At 52.4% G+C, this 21713-nt stretch overlaps 1 protein-coding gene across 2 annotated transcripts in view; it reads right to left on the minus strand.

Moving 5' to 3' along the window:
* The window catches only part of NDRG1 (N-myc downstream regulated 1), a 55401-nt gene that overhangs the window by 18393 nt on the left and 15295 nt on the right, over window positions 1-21713 (minus strand). For both annotated transcript variants that reach the window (XM_081258843.1, XM_081258844.1), the window contains 5 exons: window positions 21213-21248; window positions 6911-7016; window positions 4819-4939; window positions 1340-1402; window positions 478-538 (listed from right to left, as the gene is read on the minus strand). In XM_081258843.1, coding sequence (XP_081114969.1) covers window positions 478-538; window positions 1340-1402; window positions 4819-4939; window positions 6911-7016; window positions 21213-21248 — 387 coding nt within the window. The remainder of the gene's footprint in view (window positions 1-477; window positions 539-1339; window positions 1403-4818; window positions 4940-6910; window positions 7017-21212; window positions 21249-21713) is intronic.

Below are 21713 nucleotides of genomic sequence, written 5' to 3' on the forward strand. Positions count from 1 at the left end.
ACACATATATCTCTGATTAGTTTAGAATTAGTCAGGGTCCAAGAGTTCCCTGACTACAAAAACTGTGCAGCTATCACAAAGAAGTAGCACAGTAGAGTACTCAGTGACATGAGGACCTGGCCACAATCACTGCAGAGCGAGCAAAGATGAACATGTCTCGTGCGGCATTTCAGTGAAATGAAAGAGCTGCTGGTGTGTACCTGAGTGCACACCCACACACCTCACGTGCATAGGTAACTCTGGGCCACGTACTCCGAAGTGCACTGTGGCTCTCCTTTGGGAAATGGAATTATTTCATTTCATTTCAAAAGAAATATAATCATTTCTTTTTCCCTTTGGGGAGTTTTTTTTTTTTTTGGTGCTTTTCTAATCTTCTTCCTTAATCTTGAATTAATTTTCTTTAAAACATATATATATATTGTGCATAGAGAGAGAGAGTTTTTTTTTTTTTTTTTTTTTTTTAACGAAAGAACTCACAGCAAATCGAGTGAGGATGTAGGCACCCGCTCCGGTTCCCATGCCAATGATGCTTTTCAGTCTGGAAGGAGAAATAAAAATTCATGTCCCAGAAGGAGTGAGTGATGGGAAGCGCCCTTTGAAAACCTTCCCCGCCCCTTGCCCTGAGGAACCTCATCTTCCCAAGGGTGTGTCGTGGGCATCGCTGAGGGTGGCTGGCAGGCTAGACAAAGTGGGACCACGCTGCCATACGTGCCCTGCGGGACCTGCAATGCATCATGCTTTATGTCTGGACAGAAGACCATGACCTTGGAAAGACCCATGCCTTCCCCTCACTCCTCTCCCGACCGTGGACAGGCTCTGACAGCCCCCTGTCATTTACGGGAAGGCCTAGTTACCAAACTGCTTTTTCCTGCTCTTCAGCTTTATTTTGGATTCTAAAACTTGGAATGAAAATGAATTGGGCAAGAACATGGAGGTGTTATCATCGTACAAAAGGCTCCACTAAGAAGTTTCCTTGAGCCCTGAAGAAATAAAGGCCTGGAGGGAGACGTTGAGGGTTCAGGCAACCCTATTCCAGAATGTTCCATGGGAAAGAGAAAGCAATAAAAGAAGAGAGGTGAGGAAAGGATGGGTGGAGTGGCTGTCATCGGGTGATGGATTTTGACTCGAGGAGAAAAGCCCGCCTTGCAAGAGGCAGATGGGAGTAAAGAGACTGCATGAAAAACAGTGTCTGCAGAGTGTGACAAGCTGATTTCCTCCCTGATCTTTAAGCATTAACCTAGATTTCAGTGCTGGGGCCAGATCAAGACCCCAGGAGAGGCAGAAGCTAGAGATCACCCTTCTCTGCAAGCTGGTGGCAGGGTGGATCCCTCACTCTTACCCAAACTGGTGAAGGACTCCGGGCAGCATTTCCGCCAGCTGGTCCATGGAGGGGTACATGTACCTTGGGAGAGGCCATGCAGAGGCAGTTAACAAACGCCGGGACCCCGGCGGAAATGAACAGTGCAAACGAAAACACACTTGATAGGCGGGGACCGTGCAACAAACCGCCCTGTTCACCCAGACGCCCCAGTCTAGTCCCCTCCCGTGGCCCCCATTCCGAGCACCCCACCGTGTACGCAGCCTGCTCCTCTGAGCAAGGATGCTCTCCATTCCAATTCCCCTACCTTTTACTTTGTAAAGTGACCCTTTACAAACCGCTTCCTATGTTCCAGGTCCCACAACAAGCATTTGATGAGCATTGTAAGCTCATTTAATCTTTACAACTAGTCTATGAGGTTGCTATGATTTCCCTCATATAAAGATTGTAAATACCATTAAGCCTAAGAGATAAGTGACTTGGCTTCACAGACAAGCAGGGATTTGGAGCTCCCAGGATTTCAAGGCCCAGGTACTCACTTACCTTCCCAAAGGAGGCCTCCTGGAAGCCCTCCCGTGAAGCCCTCCTGACCTTGGGGAAGCCCCTCCCTCTCATCTCCTCTCCCCAAGAGATGCTTGAGAAGAAGACTGGGAGACAAGGCAGAGAAGGCAAACCCACCCTGATTGGCTGGACACAGTGGCTTCGGGAAATGGATACCCAGGGCGATTTTAAGGCACAGAGATGCCTCGACTCACACATCTTCCGGGACCACTCCTCCTGTTTACAGAGGGCTGGGGGATCTCCTCTCTGTTCAGAACTGGCCCATGACAGCAGGAACTGAGGAGGGTGACAGTGGTGAGGACTCACACTGGGCGATCAGGGAGCCTGCAGGCTGCCTGGGTCTGTACATTAAGGCGAGGGCTTCCCCTTTGCAGGAAACAACAGTTTCCCATCATCAACTCCTTAGCAGGGCCTGGAAAGGGTCTCTTGTTCCCACTGTGCCCACCTTTCCAATGGGGACAGCAGAGGCCCACCTCTGGCACTACACGAAGCCACCTCCCAGGCTGGATCCTTCTTGGCCAGCAGGTTCTCCTTCCAGATTATCTACCATTTCTAGACTGGATCTCCTCTTGGCCTTTGCACATGCTGTTCCCTCTGCCTCTCCAGAAGCAAGTGTATGCTCACCTGCCTTGCATTTCCAGAAAGAAGCCCTAGAGCCTACGCCCGGCCAGGTGCCTACACCCCTGGCCAGAGTTCTAGCACATTTCCTTTCCCATCTTCCTGGAAGGAACTCAAAGATTTGTCCTTTTCACCAAGGTCTTGGCTGTCATCAGGGAGTCTGGCCCGCTTTATGGAAAGTGAGTCCACACGGCACGCTGTGTTAGGAGCCAGCTCCTCCGAATGTCCCGTGATCCTGGAGGCAGGTTCCTGGGGGAGCCGTCAAGATGCCTCACAACACCTACTCGGTCTAGGTGCTGCGGGGAGGGGCGCTGACACCCACTAGAAGGCATTCCACAATGCCAACTTCGGGGCTCAGGAATCAGAGCAGGCAGGAAGGAGTCCTTTCAATAGAGGAGTTGTTGGGCCTTTCTCATGCCAGGCTTCTGGCGAGGCAACGGGAACCCACGTGAGCAGAGCAGACACTGTCCCATGCAGGAGCCGGGGGGCAAGTCAGCAGAAACAAATAACGCTAACTCATGACAGTGGCGACCACCGCGGAGGGGAAGGTGCTGAGAGGGGGAGGCTGAAACAGCGAGATCTGTTCTGACCAAGTGGAGGGCTTCTTGGAAGAAGTGCCATTGAAGGGGACGTGGGTTGGGGGGAGCTTGAGGACTGAAGAGTGTAGGGAACACTCTAGGCAGGGGGACCAGCATGTGCAAAAGGGAAAGAGCCAGGAAGACCCTGGTTGGCGGGGCTACACATCAATGAAGCCGTTGTCTTTCTGAAATGGCCACGGCTCGGTTTGGAGCCAGCAGCCCCCAAACGGTGAGAGTTGGGGAGACACCTAACTCCACAGCTTCTTTCCTCACTGCTCTTGGGGGGTGGGTACACAGCCAGTAGGCAAAAGGATTCTACTCATGAGGCCCCATGTGTAGAAAGTTGACTCCAGAGCCGGGAGTGACCCGGCCAGGGGCCCCTATCCCTGCTTTGCCGTCTCAGCCTCAGGATGAGGGGGGTGCACCCTGGGGGGCCTAGGAGACCCCTGACCACGCCGGACCCCACTCAGACAGTGGGTCCCACCAGCCACACGCTGGAATCGCCTGGTAACTTAGGGGAACAAATACCCTGCGCCTTGGCCTCCGGGTCAACTGAATGAAAATTCCTGAGAGCAGGGCCCAGGTTTCAGAATATTTTTAAAATCTCCCCGTGGGGAGCTGAGAGTCACTGGGTTACCCCAAGTCTTTCAAACAATTTGTCCAAGCAAAGATGGATATACAGACAGACGCTTAATCTGCTGCTGTATTAAGAAGTTTTGAACTCTTTTAACGTATGTCTGGGCATCCCTTTCCTTCCTCTCTGATAAAGATTAAGGATTAAGGATTTTTCAGAACACTAACAAAAAAGATCTCTTTGTGATACCAAGAAGACCTCTTTGGCAGACTTTAAACCCAAGAACCTGGTCCCACCTTGGTTGAATTACAGCACGGTGAGGGGTCTCCGAGAGGTCTGCCACCCCCACGTGACCCTGACTGTCCAGTGCCCTCGGTAAGCCTGCCCCCAGCCTCACAACGAGAGCTGAAGCCCACACCAGCCACGCACTGGGGAAGAGCAGGCAGTGGAGACACCCGGGATCAAGGCAGCCTGGTGTTCCAAAGAGAGTTTGAGTCTTAGAGCCAGCAGACTGGGCTCAAACCCGACACCCCCACCCCCCAATTAAACCAGCTGCGTGAGCTTGAGCAAGGCAGTTAACCCCTCCATGCCTCAGTTTTTCCATCTAGAGAACGGGGCTACCAGCACCAGCCATGTAAGGATTAAATACAAATGACATTTGTAAATAAAGACGATTAAGTCTGGCCCACAGGACATACTTCATCAATATAATTTCCAATTATGGTCTCTATTTTTCTTCCCAACTTTCTAGATCTTTCTCCTAACTATTTCATCTTGTCAAGACCCTCTTCCACTTCAGTCCTGTCCGGGCCATGTACCCCTAGTAAAAAGCCAGCCTAGCTGGGCTGCCGTGGTGGGGTGGGGACAGGGTGTCTGGAGGGTTGAAGGTCGGGGAGCTATTGATTGATGGTTATGGGGGTTCAGTTTAGGCTAAGTAAAAGGTCCTGGAGATAATGGTGGTGATGGCTGCACCACAATGTGAATGTATTTAATGTCAGTGAACCATATACTTACAAATGGTTAAAAACGGTAAAATTTAGGTTATATATATTTTATTACAATTAAAAAAGAAACCTTAAAAGCCTGACTCATGCCTCCTCCCACCACCTGTTCCCACCCTGCAGGGCTTTCCTTTCCCTGTGCTGGGGCCCGAGGCTCCCTCCTCTTACCCCGTGGGGAAGGACGCAGCACTGTCCTGCTGGCCGGGGGCGTCCACGTGGCAGACAGCAAAGTGCTGGGTGATCTCCTGCATGTCCTCGGAGTTGAAGAGGGGGTTATAGCAGGTTTTGTCTGGAGAACAGGCACGGGAGAGAGAACAGGAAGAAGTTAGGAGAGAATAAAGTCTGTATTCATTCTGTTGGTTTCATGCCTACACAGCAGGGGGAAGGAACTTTCAAGAAAGAATGGCTACATTTTCTTTCCCACTTTCCTCTGGTGATAAAAAGCAAGAATAAGTCACGGGGCAAGGGAGTGGGTGTGCAAGTGGAGACGGTCAGTAAACTCTCCTGCCTATGCTGGCGGATGACATAAACTTCCAGGCAGCACTGGGAGGGGATCCCATTCCAGCTCCTGCTTCTTCCTCCAATAGTCGTGGCCGTGATGGTCCTCGTATGAGGTGGGGTTGCCCCACTGACACTCTCTTTCTCTCTAGGTCTCCTAAACCCTCACCTCAGGGATACTAGCCAGGGCACACAGGATTTTCAAACAAGGAGGACCACTCTTACATGGGCTTGGATGAGCCTCCTAATTGCTGAGGCAAAGATGGCCAGCTGGTCACCAAAACACTTCCCTTTTCTTCCAGGACACACTTCTGGACTACATTTCCCAGCCTCCCTTACAACCAGAGGCAGTCGTGTGATCGGATTCTAGCCAATAGCATGTGAGGCTCCCCATTTCCTCATAACACCTGCCACCCAATCCTCTAGGTTTCTCTCCTCTTTCTTTCATGACTGCCAGGTGTGGAGGAGCCAACAGAAGCCTCGGAGGCTCCAGGGGACGGTGGAGTCACAGCTAGAAAGGGCCTGGGTCCCTGAATCACCACATGGAAGGTGTCCCACAGAATGTCCACTGAGTTGTTACACCAGTGAGAACTAAACATATATCATGTTAAGCCACAGAGGCCTTGGGTCTTTTGTTACAGCACTTACTGTACTCTAACAATGGAGGAGTAACACCACCAAATGCAATTCCATGTCCTCATCAGAGTCAGTGGAATAAGGTGGTATATATCAAAGTACCTAGCATCGGATCTGGTACATAATGGTTACAAGGGGGCATATGGGGGGGGGGGAAGAGAGATAAAAGTGAGAGTGAAGGAGAAAAATGGTTTTCAGTGACTGACATCATTCGCAGCCTCGAGGTATTAATAAGCTGTTGGAAAAACAATGTCATTCAGTCCATCTGTTAATCAAAAATCAAGCAAGCATCCAGCTCGCAATACGCACTGGACCAGGAAGGGCCATAAGCGCCTTCTGAATCATCACAGGAGCATTTCTGTTCTGTGTAATTGTAATACTAAGTAGATCTTATTCCAGTCCCATTTGTGAAAAACCCACATTTGGGAACACTTCCTGGTAATCTTAAGAATTCGCAATCTAAACATCCATAGCAGCAGTATTCAGAAGAGTCGAGAGGTGGGAAATCCAAATGCCCATTAAATGACGATACACAAATAAAGCGTGTTGTATCCACACAATGGAATATCATTCAGCAAAAGAGAGTAATGTGCTGATATACAGTGGCACAATGCCGATGTACCTTGAAAACATGACGAAAGAAGCCAGTCACGAAAGACCACACGTTGTGTGATTCCATTGATAAAAAGTGTCCAGAATTGGCAGATCTTAGAGACAGAAAGCAGACTAGTGGTGGCCCGGGGCTGGGGGCATGGGAGATTGGGGGGCGATAGATAAGAGAACAGAACTTCTTTTCAGAATAATAAAAATGTTCTAAACTGGATTGTGCTGAAGGTTGCACAATCCTGTGAAGATACTAAAAACCACTGTAGGCCTTCATTAAAGGCAGTCACTGTCACACAGACTGATGGTGGAGGACTCCTGAGTCCCCAGCATCTCCCAGCCCCCAGGCAGTGCCTTCCGGGCTCGTCCAGTCTGTGGCAAGAGTTCTCCCCAGAACAGCTCCGGGAAGTCCCGGCAAAAGAGGGTGAGGCGGACTCCCTGCCAGCCGCCCTTCCTAGCGGTCCTCTCCTCCAACCCTGGCAGACACCTGCTCGCCCAGGACATGCGGCTCCTCGGAACTTACGGTTCATGCCAATGTCGTGGTAGGTGAGGATGACGGGTCGGTTCCCCTTGGGGGTCCCACACAGTGTGACGTGAATGGAGCCATGCAAAGTCTCGATGTCCTGCTCCTGGGGAGAGACAGACAGACGGGCCTGTCATGTGGGACCCGCAGTCACGGTGTGGCTGGAATTACAGCCTGCAGACACCCAGCGCACGTCTCACTGCGGATGGAGGAAAGCTCCTAATTTGGTCGTGGGAGCGCTGGGCTTCGGGTGGCAGCTCTCTCTGTCCTGAGAAGCAGAGACAAAAGGGAAAGGGGACCAAGGAAGCACCCCACCATCGTTGAGGTCAATGGCTGCCAATCTGAAGAACTTAGCTCAAAAATAATTACACCCCAATTTTCAGGTTCCACCTTGAGAGCGGGAAAACTCAGTATCTGCGCTCTGAACAAAAACCCTCTCCCTTCTCCATCCCAGGCTGAGAGATGCTGGGGCTTCCAGGCATCCACTCTGAAGACCCCTGAAGCATCTCCCAGGCGGCCGTTGTGCTTCTGCGAAATGGGAAGAATAATAGAACCTCAGGGGGAAGGGTGAGTGCTTAGTGCCCAGGCCCATCCCCAGCACAGGGGTCCTCCTGGGCCACCTGCCTTATCCCCTCAACCAAATGAGTGCCCTGAACACAGAGGCCCCCATCTCCCCAGCCTTCTCTCTCTTCCTCTGAGTGCCCGTTCACTCCTGCCTATACAAACGCTGGAAAAATCCGCAAACGGTGGGGCAATGGTCCAGCCCCCAGGGGGGACCACAGATCATCTGCTGGGCGGAGCCCTGGCCCTGAAGCCACCGTGGGAACAATGGTTCACTGTGGGGACCTCATTCTCCATTGTCTCCTCAGCTGACCCACAAGGCGCCCTCTAAAAATAGGCCAGGCTGGGCAATGTCCCCACCAGCCTGGGGCATCAGGGTTCAAATCCAAGCTCTGCCTTCCCCAAGCCCTCTGAGCCCCCAGAGCCCCATCTGTAAGAAGGGAGGGAGCTGACCACCCCAGGTTCCTCAGCAGAGGAGATAAGCCTGGTGAGGAATACAGTCCCCGGCGAGATGGGGCTGCTTGGGACACGGGGGCAGGGGGTTACTGAGGCGCCTGAGCCCCACCTTGGTGGCAAGTGTGGGATGTCCAGCCCTGGCTGGCACCCAGGATGTGTCTAGCAGCCCCGAGGGGTGGGAATGGGTAACAGATGCCGATGGATCTCTTTGAAGACCTTAAAATTATAAAGCCGTGGGACCAGAGCTAAATTTGTCCAAGAAGGAAGAGGCTGCCTCTCTCCTGTTTACTGTGACATCCTCAGGCCCTGGCACAGCTCAGGATCTGCTGGATGAAGACCTGACGCTCGCATGATCATGGTAAACATAGCTTCTCTAGGGAGTCCATTGGCCTGTTTTGGGTTCAGCCTCCACTCTGTCCCTTAATTGGCTGTGAGGGTGTCAGCAAGCTCTCTCCCCACAGAATTCCCAGGACTGGTGTGAAGTCTCCCAGGATTGGCATGAGCCCCATGGAGCACTAACGCTTCACCCCCCACGAGGCACCACAGAAGTGCTGTGACCATGGCCCGCGGCCTCACACCACTGCAGACTTCAGCCTGTGCCTCAGAAGAGGCATCAGCTGTGGTTGTCCTTATTTGGAAGGATAAAGAACCCAGTCTCAGAAGCTGGAAGTGGCCTGGTGTAGGTGTACAGGTGTGGTAAGGTCGCCGAGATGCAGGGATAAGATTCGCCAAGTGCCCACCAAGAGTCAGATGAGCTGATCGAACCCATTTTCCAGATGAAGAAATCGAGGTGACCCCCTCCCAAGAGCACACAGCTTGTAGTGTGAACCAGGATTACAACCCACGTCTGCTGGGCCCTCATGGGGGTGTTGGCCCCCATCAGCCCTCCTCTGAGTTCTGTGTCCACCTGCCCACATGGGGAGGAGGAGGGAAGGTAAGTGTGCCCTTCCCCGTGCCTGAGACCCACTCCTCAAGTCACCCGTGCACACGCACAAGGTCCTCAGCCGGCCCTGGGCCTCTCCCTCCACTGGCACAAACCAAGAAGGCTGGGTCTGAGGTTGGATGGAGGAATTAAAACTCTCACAGACACGTCCCTTTGTCCTCTGCTGTCCCAAAGGAACATTCTTCCCTTCTGTCTCCGTAGGGATGAATCACCCAGTGTCCTGGAGGGAGGAACCCACCTGTGTCCCCCACGTTCTCCCAAAGAGAGGGCACCGAGGGACCCAGAACTGCAAGGTCCACTCCCTGTGCTGATAGGGGAAAGCCCTGTCTCAGGGATCCTCAGGGGTCCCCCGTCTGGCTAGGGCAGTGGCTGGAAACACTCACAGAACCCGTCCACCACCCAGACCGCCATCCTCAGCTCTTCCCAGTTCAGAGCCAGATCTCAGAAGTCCGGGCTCACAGGGGTCTGATCCAGCCAGGGGCATGCAAGAAAGAGAAGGCCAGGCTGCCTGGATTTTCCTCTCACCGCCTCTGGAAGAATCTAGAAAGCCACTCTCTCAGGGTGCAGAGGGGAGGGCAGTATGATAGCAATAATCGTTGTATCTGGCCCTGCTCTGAGGATTTTACATCCGCTCTCCCGTTGAATCCGCACAACAACCCCACTGGGTAACAACTGTCCGCATTTCACAGATGAGGAGACTGAGGGGACTTTGCTCAAGGTCACACAGATGGAACAGCGCGGCAGGATCTGAACCCGAGGCCGTCCAAGTCCAAAGCCTGTGCTCTTTGCTGTCTCCATTTTAACACTGTGCCAGGTGCCCCGTGAAGAAAGAAAACTTTTAATATGCAACATGGACAGTGACTCTCTAAAGAGGGATGCAGGAAGTCAGGTCCCCACTGATGTGACCGTAGATTGCTTTTTATCTCCCCAGCATCTCCAAAACCCAGTAATCCACGGGGCAGGTGCTGGGATACGCTGGTACATAGAACAGAGAAATAACACCTGCTCCTCCCACCCTCCCCAAATACACATCTGCCCCCAAACTGCAGGAATGTACAGCAGGCGTGTCTGACTTGGAACAGCCTCGAGCACAAACGTCACTTCCTCAGGGTGGCCCTTCCTGCCACCCACTGTACACAGGACACATGGCTCTTGTCCTCTTCCTTGTAGCGTGTACCACAATGGCACGTATCTGGTTCTTAGCCATCTCCCCAGCCTGACTGCAGATTCCCAAGGAGAAAGGCTTGCTCTGCCCTTCAGAAGGTGCTTAGAGATTTACAGAGTCTACACCACCCGTAAGCTGGTAAGTTGTGAAACGGCACCAATGAGTACTGTCTACACTGCCTGTAAGCTGGCAGGTGGTGAAAACAGAACCTACCACTAAGTGGTCCTCAAAGATTTCAGCTCTTCGGCTGCCAATTCTGGCTTGGGAGCTTTGTGAGCTATGGCAGACTAGGTCGGTGGGCCTCCCAGACATTCGTTGTCCTCTTCTTTGTGACAAAATTCCCAGCAATGTGCCTGATGAAATTCTCTCCTTCCGCATCTCCCTTGTAGCCAAGGATGGTCAGAAGGTTCAGTTCGGGCCAATGAGATGTCAGCAGAATTTGCTGCAGCTTTGAGGAGAATTCTTTTAAAGATTCAAACTTGGCCTTTTAATTTTTCTTTTTCACTCTTCCGCCTGCTTACTACCTGGAACATGGACGAGACGCCCAGGGATTCAGCAGCCATCTTATGAGCATGAGGACAAAAGCTACACGCTCAGGGTGGCTGAGCAGGACGCTGAAAGGAGTCTGAGACTGGGTGATACCCACAGCCTGCTGTACTAGGCCTTCTGGGTCAGCGAAAATATCAGCCATTTCCTTGTTGAGGGCACTGTTTGTTGGGTGATATTAATTCTAACGATACACCCACCATGGGACCTTGGCCAAGTTACCGGACTTCTCTGAGAATTCCTTCCCTCAGCTGTAAACTGAGGTCAGTAACGAACCCTTCTGCTTGTGGAGATGCTCCCAAGACTTTCAGTAGGGACCAGAAAGTGTATTGGAAATTGCAGCGTTTCCCTCCGTGCTGGCTGTTACAGATGCCCACCCCAGAGACGATTCCTGTGAAGCCACAGCAACCAGTCCCCAGGGTTTAAGGCAACTGGTTGGATGATCTAGGAGAGCTCTGAGACCAGCTGCTGCACCTCCCTCCATAATCCGCCCGCCCAGCAGGCCCTAGGGAGACGCTGACGCTTTGGACTCTAAGAGGATGACACACTTACCCAGGCCCTAAGTCAGCTGGCGTGCTGGGCCGCCCCTCCCCTCCATCTAGCAAGCCTTGGTCAAGGCACAGCCTGAGGGCAGAGGGCACCCTTTGGAACAGCAGGCAAAGAAAGCTGATTTAGGCTCATCAGACGTAGCATTAGGTCAAGGCTTGCTGAGGCAAGCAAGGCAAATCATGAGAACAGAGGCTCCAGAGAAAATGCCAGGGGCTTGCCCCACCACCAGCTTTATGTGGAATAACCCCTCCCCGCATCTTCCCGGTCCATCTCCTGTGCCCGCAGTGGGGGAGGGGAGGCCTGGCTGAGCCACTGATCTTGTCCTGACCATTCAGTAAGGAGCACATGGATTATGAAGACCGAGAGGGGAGGGTACGTGTGTGGAAGGAGCACAGTCGTATTTGCATAGGAGGGCAGCCATCCCCTTACCGGACAAACACCATGAAGTAAGTCAGAAAGAGAAAGACAAACACTGTATGCTGACACACATATATGGAATTTAAGAGAAAAAAAATGTCATGAAGAACCTAGGGGTAAGACGGGAATGGAGACACAGACCTACTTGAGAATGGACTTGAGGATACGGGGAGGGGGAGGAGTAAGCTGTGACAAAGCGAGAGAGTGGCATGGACATATATACACTACCAAACGTAAGGTAGATAGATAGTGGGAAGCAGCCGCAGAGCACAGGGAGATCAGCTCGGTGCTTTGTGACCGCCTGGAGGGGTGGGATGGGGAGGGTGGGAGGGAGGGAGACGCAAGAGGGAAGAGATATGGGAACAGATGCGTATGTATAACTGATTCACTTTGTTATAAAGCAGAAACTAACACACCATTGTAAAGCAATTATACTCCAATAAAGATGTAAAAAAAATATATATATATATATATATATATATATATATATATAAATGGCATACAGATGCAAAAAAAAACCAAACAAACAAAACCCATATCTGGCCCTGGTGCTCTCAGGACAGCCATTTCACAGATGGCAAAAGCCAGCCTCCAGGGCTGAAGCCTAGCACCCAAAGGTACACAGCTGCACGTAACAGAGTTAAGATTCCGGACAGGCCCTTGGGCCTCTGAGTCCTGATACCTGGCCCACTGGGACACCTAGAAGAGAAGAAGATGTCGGAAAGGTCAAGCTCCCTCCGTTTCTCAGCTTCCTTTAATGTTTTCACGTCACACCGAGGAACAGAAAAGTTATAGTCGGGAAATGATCTGTAGTGGGGCAAAGGGAACACAGTGGGAAGCTGGAACCCACGTGAGGACGGCGATTCTCCAAGCAAGAAAGAATCAGGAGGAAAGTCTCTCTTGGATTAGGGAAAAGAGGAAGAGTGCAAGCAGGGCCATCCCCGGAGCAGAGGGAGGCAAAGGAGGCCCGTATGCTGAGTCTGACGCTGTGTTTATGTCACAGTCGTGACACCCTGGGGACAGTGCTACTACTCCCATTTTTACAGATTAGAAGACTAAGCCCCTAGGAAGTCAGGTGACTAGCCAAGAACGCAGGGCTAGCGGAGGGAAAGCTGATCTGAACCCGCTTCTGTCCACTGTATCTATTTTGCAACACCAGGAGATGTGCATCTACACTAGGTCAGCCTGATGGCCTGGGCTGCACCGACCTGGGAAGCCCATCGGAGCCGATGCTGTCGGCCGGGGTGTTCCGTCCCCTCCACCGGGAGGGCATTCCCAGGAAGCCCACAGAGGAGGGCAGAAGAGGCAAAGCCTCCCTTGGCACTGACCCAGATGCCTGCCGCTGCCATCTGTCACTCGGAGTTTGCTCTAAGTCCCAACGGCTTTCTCAGAAGTGAGGCTGGGGGCAGGCGGGGATGGGAAATGGTGGGTTGAGGATTTCCAAGCCTCCGAGGTCTGCCCACCTTCAGTCAGGGGGCAGGAAAACAAGAAGCAATCGTGTGCAAAGAAAGAAATTCGTAAAAGGTCACCATTTCCATTTTCCCTGTGAGCTGATCTGCTTCCAAGAGACGGGAAAAAAAAAATCAGCACCCACACAATGGGGATCAGACGTCCCCCCTGGCCCAGCTCCACCAGACTGGGAGCTCCAGGGCAGGAGCCAGACCCCAGGAGACCCTCCGGCCCACTGCCCCTCCTGCCCCAGCCCCCTCTATCCCCTCCACCCAGAGGCCCTGTGGGTAACATCAGCTCATTGCCCGGACATCCCTGGTGAGCACACAAACACAGATTCCTATGGAAACCGAATCAAATCAAACCATCCAAATAACCAAAGATCCAGGTGGAAGGAATTAGAAATAGCGCCAGGAGAGGAGATTTGGGGCCAAAGGAAGTTACCCAGCCCCTGAGCGGGGAGTGACGAGCAGTGGACTCAACTCTGCTGTCCCCACGCTGCCCTACCCACCACCCGCCCCCACTTATATGGCCTTTGGCTCCACACTGAGTCAAGCGTTGCCATCTATCTCATCACCGTGTGACACTGGGCAAGTCCCTTAAACCCTCGTCTCTTCAGCGCGGTTGGCAACAAAACCTCTTTTAAAGGGTTGTTTTGAGGATTAAGTGAGATGATGCAGGAAGAGACGGCGGTACAGTTTCTGACAAACAGCTAACGCTCAAGATGCACCAGCTCTTACGACTCCCAGGGTTTAGTATGTATCTAACAGTCAGATGGACCAAATTTAGGACTATCTCAATAGTACCCTTTGAAGAGTTTCTTAACATCTCCAAACTGGTCTCTCATCTGCTAAGGAGAGTGTCATTTCCCACCTTGGCAGGGAAGCCCTGAGACAATGGGTGGGCACGCAAATACCCATTTGCTCCCTTCCCACCTCTTCCCTCCCCTCAGTGGCCTTCCACAAAGTCTCCCCACCTGGAGCAGAAGGGGTAGGGCTGGATAATAAAGCATCTGCCAGCTCTGATATTCTTGGATTCTAGAATTCTAGCCAAAGAAAATAAACCAGAACCCAAAATACTCTCACTTTCCCCACTCATCAGATTTGCAAACACAACTGCCTAGTCTGATGCCAGAACCTTCTCTGCAGAGTCAGATCAAACCACTTCCTTCCTGCAGCCCCAGCACCTCAGGCCAGCCGCCCACCCAGCTCTGTGCTCTGAGGGCTCCAGAGCCTCTCCAAGGGGGGACAAAGTAGGGTCTCGAGAGCTGCCCATCCTAAGGTGACGTCAGGCCAGAAGAGATAAGGCCGAGATCCCATCTGCTCTGGCAGCTAAGCTGTCTCCTAAGACAGCAGCTCTGGAGCTGCTTCTCACTGAGGACCTCTGGGCTAACAGTGTGTATTTTGATTCATGCAAAAAAAAATTCTCGACCACTTTGGGAAAGGAAACGAATCTGCCCGATTTAGTCAAAATGCTGAAGCACCAAATACTCCTCAAAAGATAACATTGGCTGCTTTTGGACACACACAGTGAGGCAGCTCAGCCTCCTTAAACTCAACTCCCAAAGCGCTGCCCAGACAGGGCCCTGATTCCATGAGCCGTAAGGACCAACTAAATGAACAGAGGAAAGTGGGCTGCCGTTGAGGCATGTCAGTTCTCGGGTCCTTACAGCAGCTCCCTGTCAAGGGCTTGAACATAAACCCACCATAGCACTGTTCAGATTATCTACCTGGCCAGATCTTTTTGGATAGAAATTGCAGAGGTGACCTAGAATCTAGCACTGCAGTACATGTAGTGGTTGAGAGAGCTGATCTGGGGTGGAGTTGTGTTCGATGCAGCCCCTGCACAGTTGCTGGCCATGGGAAAGCCTCAGTTTCCTCATCTGTCAAGAAGGCATGAGGGTACAAAGACCCAAAAGATTCAACAAAAGCCCCTGGGAAGGCCTGGGCCCTCGCCTGGCTGCTCAGAGAAGCTGAAGCCCACAGCAGGCAGGAGACCATCATGTTGCAGGAGCTCCCGCGTGAATCCAAGGTCAGGGTGTGTGGGAGAGTCTCCGGGCTGGTACGCTCTGCAGCCAACCTTGACCAAGGTGCTGTTAGTCTCTGCTCCCGGCCCTGTGACCCAGAGAACATCAGCCATCACGGCGCACGGCATCCTCTGAAGGACATCCTTCAGCAACCCACGCCCATGATTTTAGAGACTGCTGGAAATCTGGAGGAAACCTTCACAGATATCATGAGTCAACAAGATCTAGTAGCCAGGTCTAAATGAACACAGTTTTATCCAAAGATCTTTTTGGAAACAACCTTGACAAAGTGTCACTCAGCACTCGGATGCAGCTCAAATATTGTGATTCATTTGTAAGATGGATCCTATTAACAGCTTACAGGAAGAATACATTTCGCCCCTGGAGGACTCAGAATCCAAGCCAGAGGGATCTCTGCATGTGCCAATGCCTCTGCATGGGTGATCGGTCCCTAATCTTCTCCTGTCATATGACTTCATAAATCACTCAGGTCTCAGTCCAATGTCACCTCCTCCAAAAGCCTTTCCCGACCCCTTAACCGAAAACCTGCCCCATCTCATCAACCTGCACCATCGTCTTCCAAGCCCCTACAGTATCTGGGGTTGTCATTTTGCTGAATCCTTCATGTGTGTTGCCTCCCCCTTCTAGGGAGTCAGGAGGCTGGGTGCAATCCTAGCCCTACCCCTCTCCCACCCCGTGACCTCAGGCAAGCAACTGAACCTCTCTGCGCTCAGGCTCTCCATCCGTCAGATGAAGACAGAGCTCGTTGTGAGCAGTAGGAAAGCAAAACAGGGCAACACGCTGGGAATGGTGTGAGCTATTCGTTTAGAACTGAAGCCCCTGGAAAGAGGGCTCACGGCCTGTCAGGCTCATTCCAGTATCCCCAGCACCTAAGACGATGCCAGGCACAGAGCAGGCATTTGTTCAAGGAACAAAGGAACGCACAATTGGGAAAACGCATCCACCTCCCAGGACAGCTCTGGGATTCACTGGGAGGGCTCAGCCCAGGCTGGGGCACGAGGTTGATGAGCCGTATCCTGCCTCCCCAGCCCCTCGCCGAGGCTAACCTCTGTGGTCTTCAGGTTGCCACTCTGCTGATGTTGAGAGGACGTGGCCGCCCGCCCACTGCAGCCTTAGCCACCTTCAAGTTTGCCTGCGCAGGGACCAAACTCCTGTTCCCTGCTCCTGCTACTACCTGTGCCCGGAGAAGGGAGTGCATAACAGCGCTTGGCAAACTGTCAAGAGTGACACAGAAGCGAGGAATTATCTTCACAGAGAAGAGACAAACTATGTTTTCCAGGTTTCTTGAATGACCAAAATTTTAGAAATCTACAATAACCACAGGACCCAACAATTCCACTTCTGGGTACGTACCCAAAAGGACTGAAAGCAGAGTCTTGGACAGATGCTGCACACCCATGATCACAGCAGCACTATTCATAGCAGCAGAAGGGTGGAAGCAACCCAAGTGTCCACTGGTGGATGAAAGGATAATTAAAATTCGGTCTAGGCATATAGAGGAGTATTATTCAGCCTTAAAAAGGAAAGACATTCTGACGCAGGCTACAGCGTGGATGAAACTTATCTCACGTGACATTAGGTGAAAGAAGCCAATCACAAAAGGACGAACACTGTGCGATGCCACTTACGTGAGCTACTTAGAGTAATTAAATTCTTAGAAACGGAAAGCAGGATGGTGGTTGCCAGAGGCTGGGGGGAGGGGAATGGGGAATTAGTGTTTCATGGAGACAGAGTTACAGTTTTGCAAGATGGAAAGCGTTCTGGATGTTGCCAAGGGGAAGGGGGTGGGAGAGGGATGGACTGGGTGTTGGGGGTTAGCAGATGCAAACTATTACATATAGAATGGATAAACACCAAGGTCCTACTGTAGAGCACAGGGAACTCTATTCAATAACCCGGGATAAACCATAATGGAAAAGAACGTAATAAAGGAGTGTATAAACTTGTATAACTGAGTCTCTTTGCTGTGCAGCAGAAATTAATGCAATTTTGTAAATCAACTATATTTCAATAAAAAAGTTAATTTAAAAATTTTTTTTAAAAAAAGAAAGAGTTCTGAGATGGATGGAAGTAATGGTGGCACTATATTATGAATGTACTTTATGCCACTGAAGTGTGGACACTTAAAAATGGTTAGGATGGTAGATTTTATGTTGTATGTGTTTCACCACACACACAAAAATAAAAATTGGAAAAACTTCATGATAGAGTTGGTAGACCGGGTGTGTTATTGGACCAATACTGATTGGGAAACATCACATCAGGGTTCCCCTCTGTCACTGTCCTCTCTACACAAGGCTGGAGCGACTTTCCCCATTTCACAGATGAGGAAACTGAGGCTGAAGGGAGGTGAAGCATCTTGCTCTGGGTCAAATAGCCAAGAAAGGGCAAACCCGGCTCTCGAGTCTGAGTGAATCTGTGGCCTTGACCTGGGGGAGGAGGGACATCACAAGGCTGCTGCAGGAAGACAAAACCACAGAGGGGATAGCTGCTTCGGTGGCGGGAGCGGGACCAAGAGCTGACATTTCAGTGACAGAGAAAGTACGTTAGTCTCCCTGCCCGGAGCCCCGCCCAGCCCAGCCCCGAATGATCAGCCAGCCCCTGGGGCTGCCACTCAAGCTTCACAGCCCCCAGAGCCCATCAGACAGCCAGGGCCATGGCTGCCACAGCTGCTGCATCTTTGCAGCTCTACTGCCCTGTCACTCATCTCTCCCTGTTCTCACGAGGGTGGGAAACGATCAGACAGAGGATCAGATGTCATCACCCTCAGCTGCCTGCACCTCACAACCCTGGACAAACGATTCCCCTCTTTCTCTGTCCTTCAGTTTCCCCAGCTGTAAACTGAGGGGCTGGGTGAGCCAAACCTGGGGCGCCTGGAGACAACCTATTCACCTCCCACTTTCCCAGAGCACCCCCATGTGCCCAGTGCCCTGTGAGACAAGAGACCAGCGGGCGGAGCTCTGGCCCGGGGACGGGAGAGGCAGAGACCTCGGCCCGTGAACGGCACAGTGAGAGCACGGGCTTCCTTCCTGCTCAGACAGACCTGGGTGGGATGTCCAGTCCCAGCCTCCGGCCTCAGTTTCCCCATTGAACGATGAAGATAACGGTACCTCTGCTTATGCTGTTGTTGAGGAGTTAAATGAGATATTGGCCGGGAAGCCCTTAGCACAGGGCCTGGCTCGCAGGAAGCACCGTTAAACCAGCCTCATCAGGCGTTGGCAGAACGGGAAGCTCTCAGGGCTGGAAGCGGGAAGGCCCGGGGTCTGGTGCCCTCTTCCTGTCACTGCAGGGGACCTCAGGCAAGTGACTTCCGAACCCTGACTCTCTTCTTCTTAAACAAGTATAACAAAGAGTAGAACCAGAGGCCATGTCCCACGAGACCAAGCGCTCCTTGAAGACCAAGGTCTGGGTGTTCTGGGTGCCGATGCAGCCAGTGAAGTGATGGGTTCGGGTCCTCCCATCCTTTGATGGCCTAGAAGGTGCAGGGAGCTGACCGTCTGAGTCACAGTGGGACAAACGAACCAGACATGGTCGGTGATGGGTGGGGCTGGGTGACTAGCCATTGTCCTGGGCCTGAGGTACTCATAGCCCCGCCTCCTGGTTCAGTCTTGGACCCAGGGAGTTGTCCTAGTCCTACCCATCCCAGGTCCCTCTCTGTTCCTCTGCACAAAGGTGGGCTGAACCCACCGGGTGGCCTGGCTTCCAGCTCTAGTAGGGCTGCAGGCTCAGTCAAGACCACCCCGCTGAGCCCCCACCAGCAGTGACCCCAGAGGAGAAAGTGTGCCTGGAGGTCTGAGCACATTTCCTCCCACCTCCGGGGACATGTGCAGGGGGAGCTGGTGGCTCAGGGGGTTCCCAGACCCCAGAGTCTAAGGGTCACTTCCACATGTCCATCCATGCCTATAACCTGCATTCTTGCAGAGAGTATGGCCTCTGCTTTCTGAGCAGTAAGTGCCGCTGTGAACAGCACTGGTGTCTGAGTTACAGCCGGGAGAGAAGGGGAGGGGGCCCTGAGGTCTGGGGGGCCTCCCTGTCTGCATGACCTGGAGGCACCACTCATCTGTAATAAGATGATACCAGAACCCACACCCAGGGCTCCTGCAAAGAGTAAATGAGCGCACTTAATTAAATTAAAGTAAAGTAAAGGCGGCATGCTTAGAACAGTGCCTGGCACATAGTAAGGGCTCAAAATCAGTCACTCTTACTGTTTTATTAATTTTACAGATGATGGGTAAGGGAGGCTCAGAAGAGTTGAGTAACTTGTTCAAGGGCACACACCTTGAAAGGGTCAGCTAGAATTAAATCCGGTTGGCCTGACTCAAAAAAGAGGGAAAAAAAGATACTTTTGTTCAAGATGCCATGACATCTCAGCTGTGGCCTGACTGTGGCAAGTTTCACCGTCTGGGTGGCTCAGTTTCTTCATTCATAAAATGGGGAGATGCCAGCCCTGATCTGAATTCATCCACTGCAGATGCACCGAGGCTGGGACAGCACTGATGCTATAAACCCAGGGCTGATGAGTCAGAGAGCTGCTCCTGGGGGGTGAGAGGGCACCTCCAGGCTCAGCTGCTTTTAATCACAAACCCCTGGGGTGGAAATGACCTGCCCCAGCCCAGGCTTGTCCCTGCAGCCTGCCCCAGACGCCCACTGGCAGCGAGGGAGGCGAGAGGGCCCCAGGCTGGTCCCTCCCTCAGGCAGGCGGCACCCCTGCCAGCTCACGGAGTCGCCTTCAAGCCAAGCCAACACCGCTCTTAAGTAAATGGCACGTGGTGGCTGCTAACCCTTGCTCAGGCTGCCTGCTCTTGGCCCTGACACAGACGCTGCTAGGAGGCTGTAAAAGCAGGTTTCATGGTCAAATCACACAGGGCACTGTGGTAGCCGTGCAACTGAGGGCCAGGCATGCTTAACCTCTGAGCCTGGTTCCCCAGCTTTAAGAATGGAGACAGCAATCGCGACTGCATAGCACTGCTGGGGTTCAGTGGGGTGTCCCCTGCAGAGTTCAGGTGCCACACGTCTGGATGTCCAGGGCCTGGTGCACAGTGGTGGTGTAGTAAGTGTGCTCTGAACAAGTCAGTGTTACACAGTAGGATGTGTTGGCCTCAGAGAACAAACGGCCGGACAGAAACCAACCCCTCGGACACACCCCGTGGGTTCCACGGGCGCGGGTCAGGGGGGTCTCCAGGTATAGCCAGGATGACGCATAAGTGCACTAAGGCCCACACACCTTGACTGTGCTCTTCGCACATTCACCTCCCTGAGTTCACACCAGCGACGTTTCCAACCCCTCTCCCTCTTACACCTTCCTTCCAAAGACAACGCCAAGATTCCCAACCTCTGGTGGATGGTGGGCCGATCGTTGAAATACGAGACTCAGGAGGATGAGTGAGCTATTTGGGGTGGGGAGGGGGTGAAAGGTATGATGGAGACGCAGGGCTCAGAATGGGCCGGAAGCCGGGGCACCTGTGTGATGTGCAGGCTGAGGTCCAGGTGAGCGTAACGGCCTGCATCTGGTCTGTCTTCGGTCCTGTCTTCTCCGGGAAGCCCACAAGACCCGGATGTGCTCAGGCTTCCGGCTCCACCCCCAGGACCTGGCACAGCATGGGGCCCATGCAGCTTTGGGATAATGAGTCCAGGATTTACAGTTCCTGAGGTTCTGACCCGCCCCTGGGCCATGAGAAGCCAACCCACTCTCCCCAAAACTTGTTCTTGGACAAACCTTCAGATGCACCTCCCACCTTGCTCTCATATCAACCTGGAGCAGAGATGGGGCCAGAAAACCACAGAGAAGGCTGGTTTCACTTTCCCAGGCAGAGCCAAGAACATCAAGCCTCTGCTTCCTCCATTCCCTCCCATCGCGGGGTCCCAAGCCCACTCAGTGTCTTGTCATTTCCTCCGTACATGCCCCACAGCTCTGCCCAGCTCTGCAGGGTTGAAGGGGGCTGGATATCTGTCCTGCTTTCACAGGGGGTAACTGGCTCCTACGCCCTTGGCCAGAACTCAAACGCACTTCTCTCCGGGGAGAGAAGCTGAGTGTGGGGAATCAGCTGAGGCCACTTCCTTCTCTCCCCTTACCCCTAACATCTGAACACTGATCCAACCAATGGAAGAAAGAGGAAAAGGGAGAAGACAGAGTAGGAAAGGGGGAAGGGAAGCCACGTCTTCTACTTGCCTGAACATCAAACTCTTGCAGGAGGCCAGTGATAGTCTGTGGAAAGACAAGAGAGATGGTCAGTTTCATCAGTTTCCCGGGGCAGAGAAATAATGTCAGAACACACGGACCTCTCCATGCCCTGAGTCTGTTATATCTACCCTATGTCCTTTGTGGGGCCTCTCTAATGCCTTACAGAGAGAGACTTTTCATCTCAAAGAATAGCAGTCCAGCAGAAGAGTAGACACTGTAGATGGATTCCTTTTTGACTGCAGCCATAGTGAAAATAAAGATCTGAAGGTCTAAGCTGACCACAAGCTTGAGAGATACAGGATTGTAATTGCCTAGTGACTGATCTCTCTATCTCCATCTATGTGCTACACTTTTTTTTTTTTTTTTTTTTTTTTTTTTGCGGTATGTGGGCCTCTCACTGTTGTGGCCTCTCCCGTTGCGGAGCACAGGCTCCGGACGCACAGGCCCAGCAGCCATGGCTCACGGGCCCAGCCGCTCCGCGGCATGTGG

Source organism: Mesoplodon bidens (genome assembly GCF_964165515.1).
Source record: "Mesoplodon bidens genome assembly, chromosome: 16".
In the NCBI taxonomy this organism is placed as follows: domain Eukaryota; kingdom Metazoa; phylum Chordata; class Mammalia; order Artiodactyla; family Ziphiidae; genus Mesoplodon; species Mesoplodon bidens.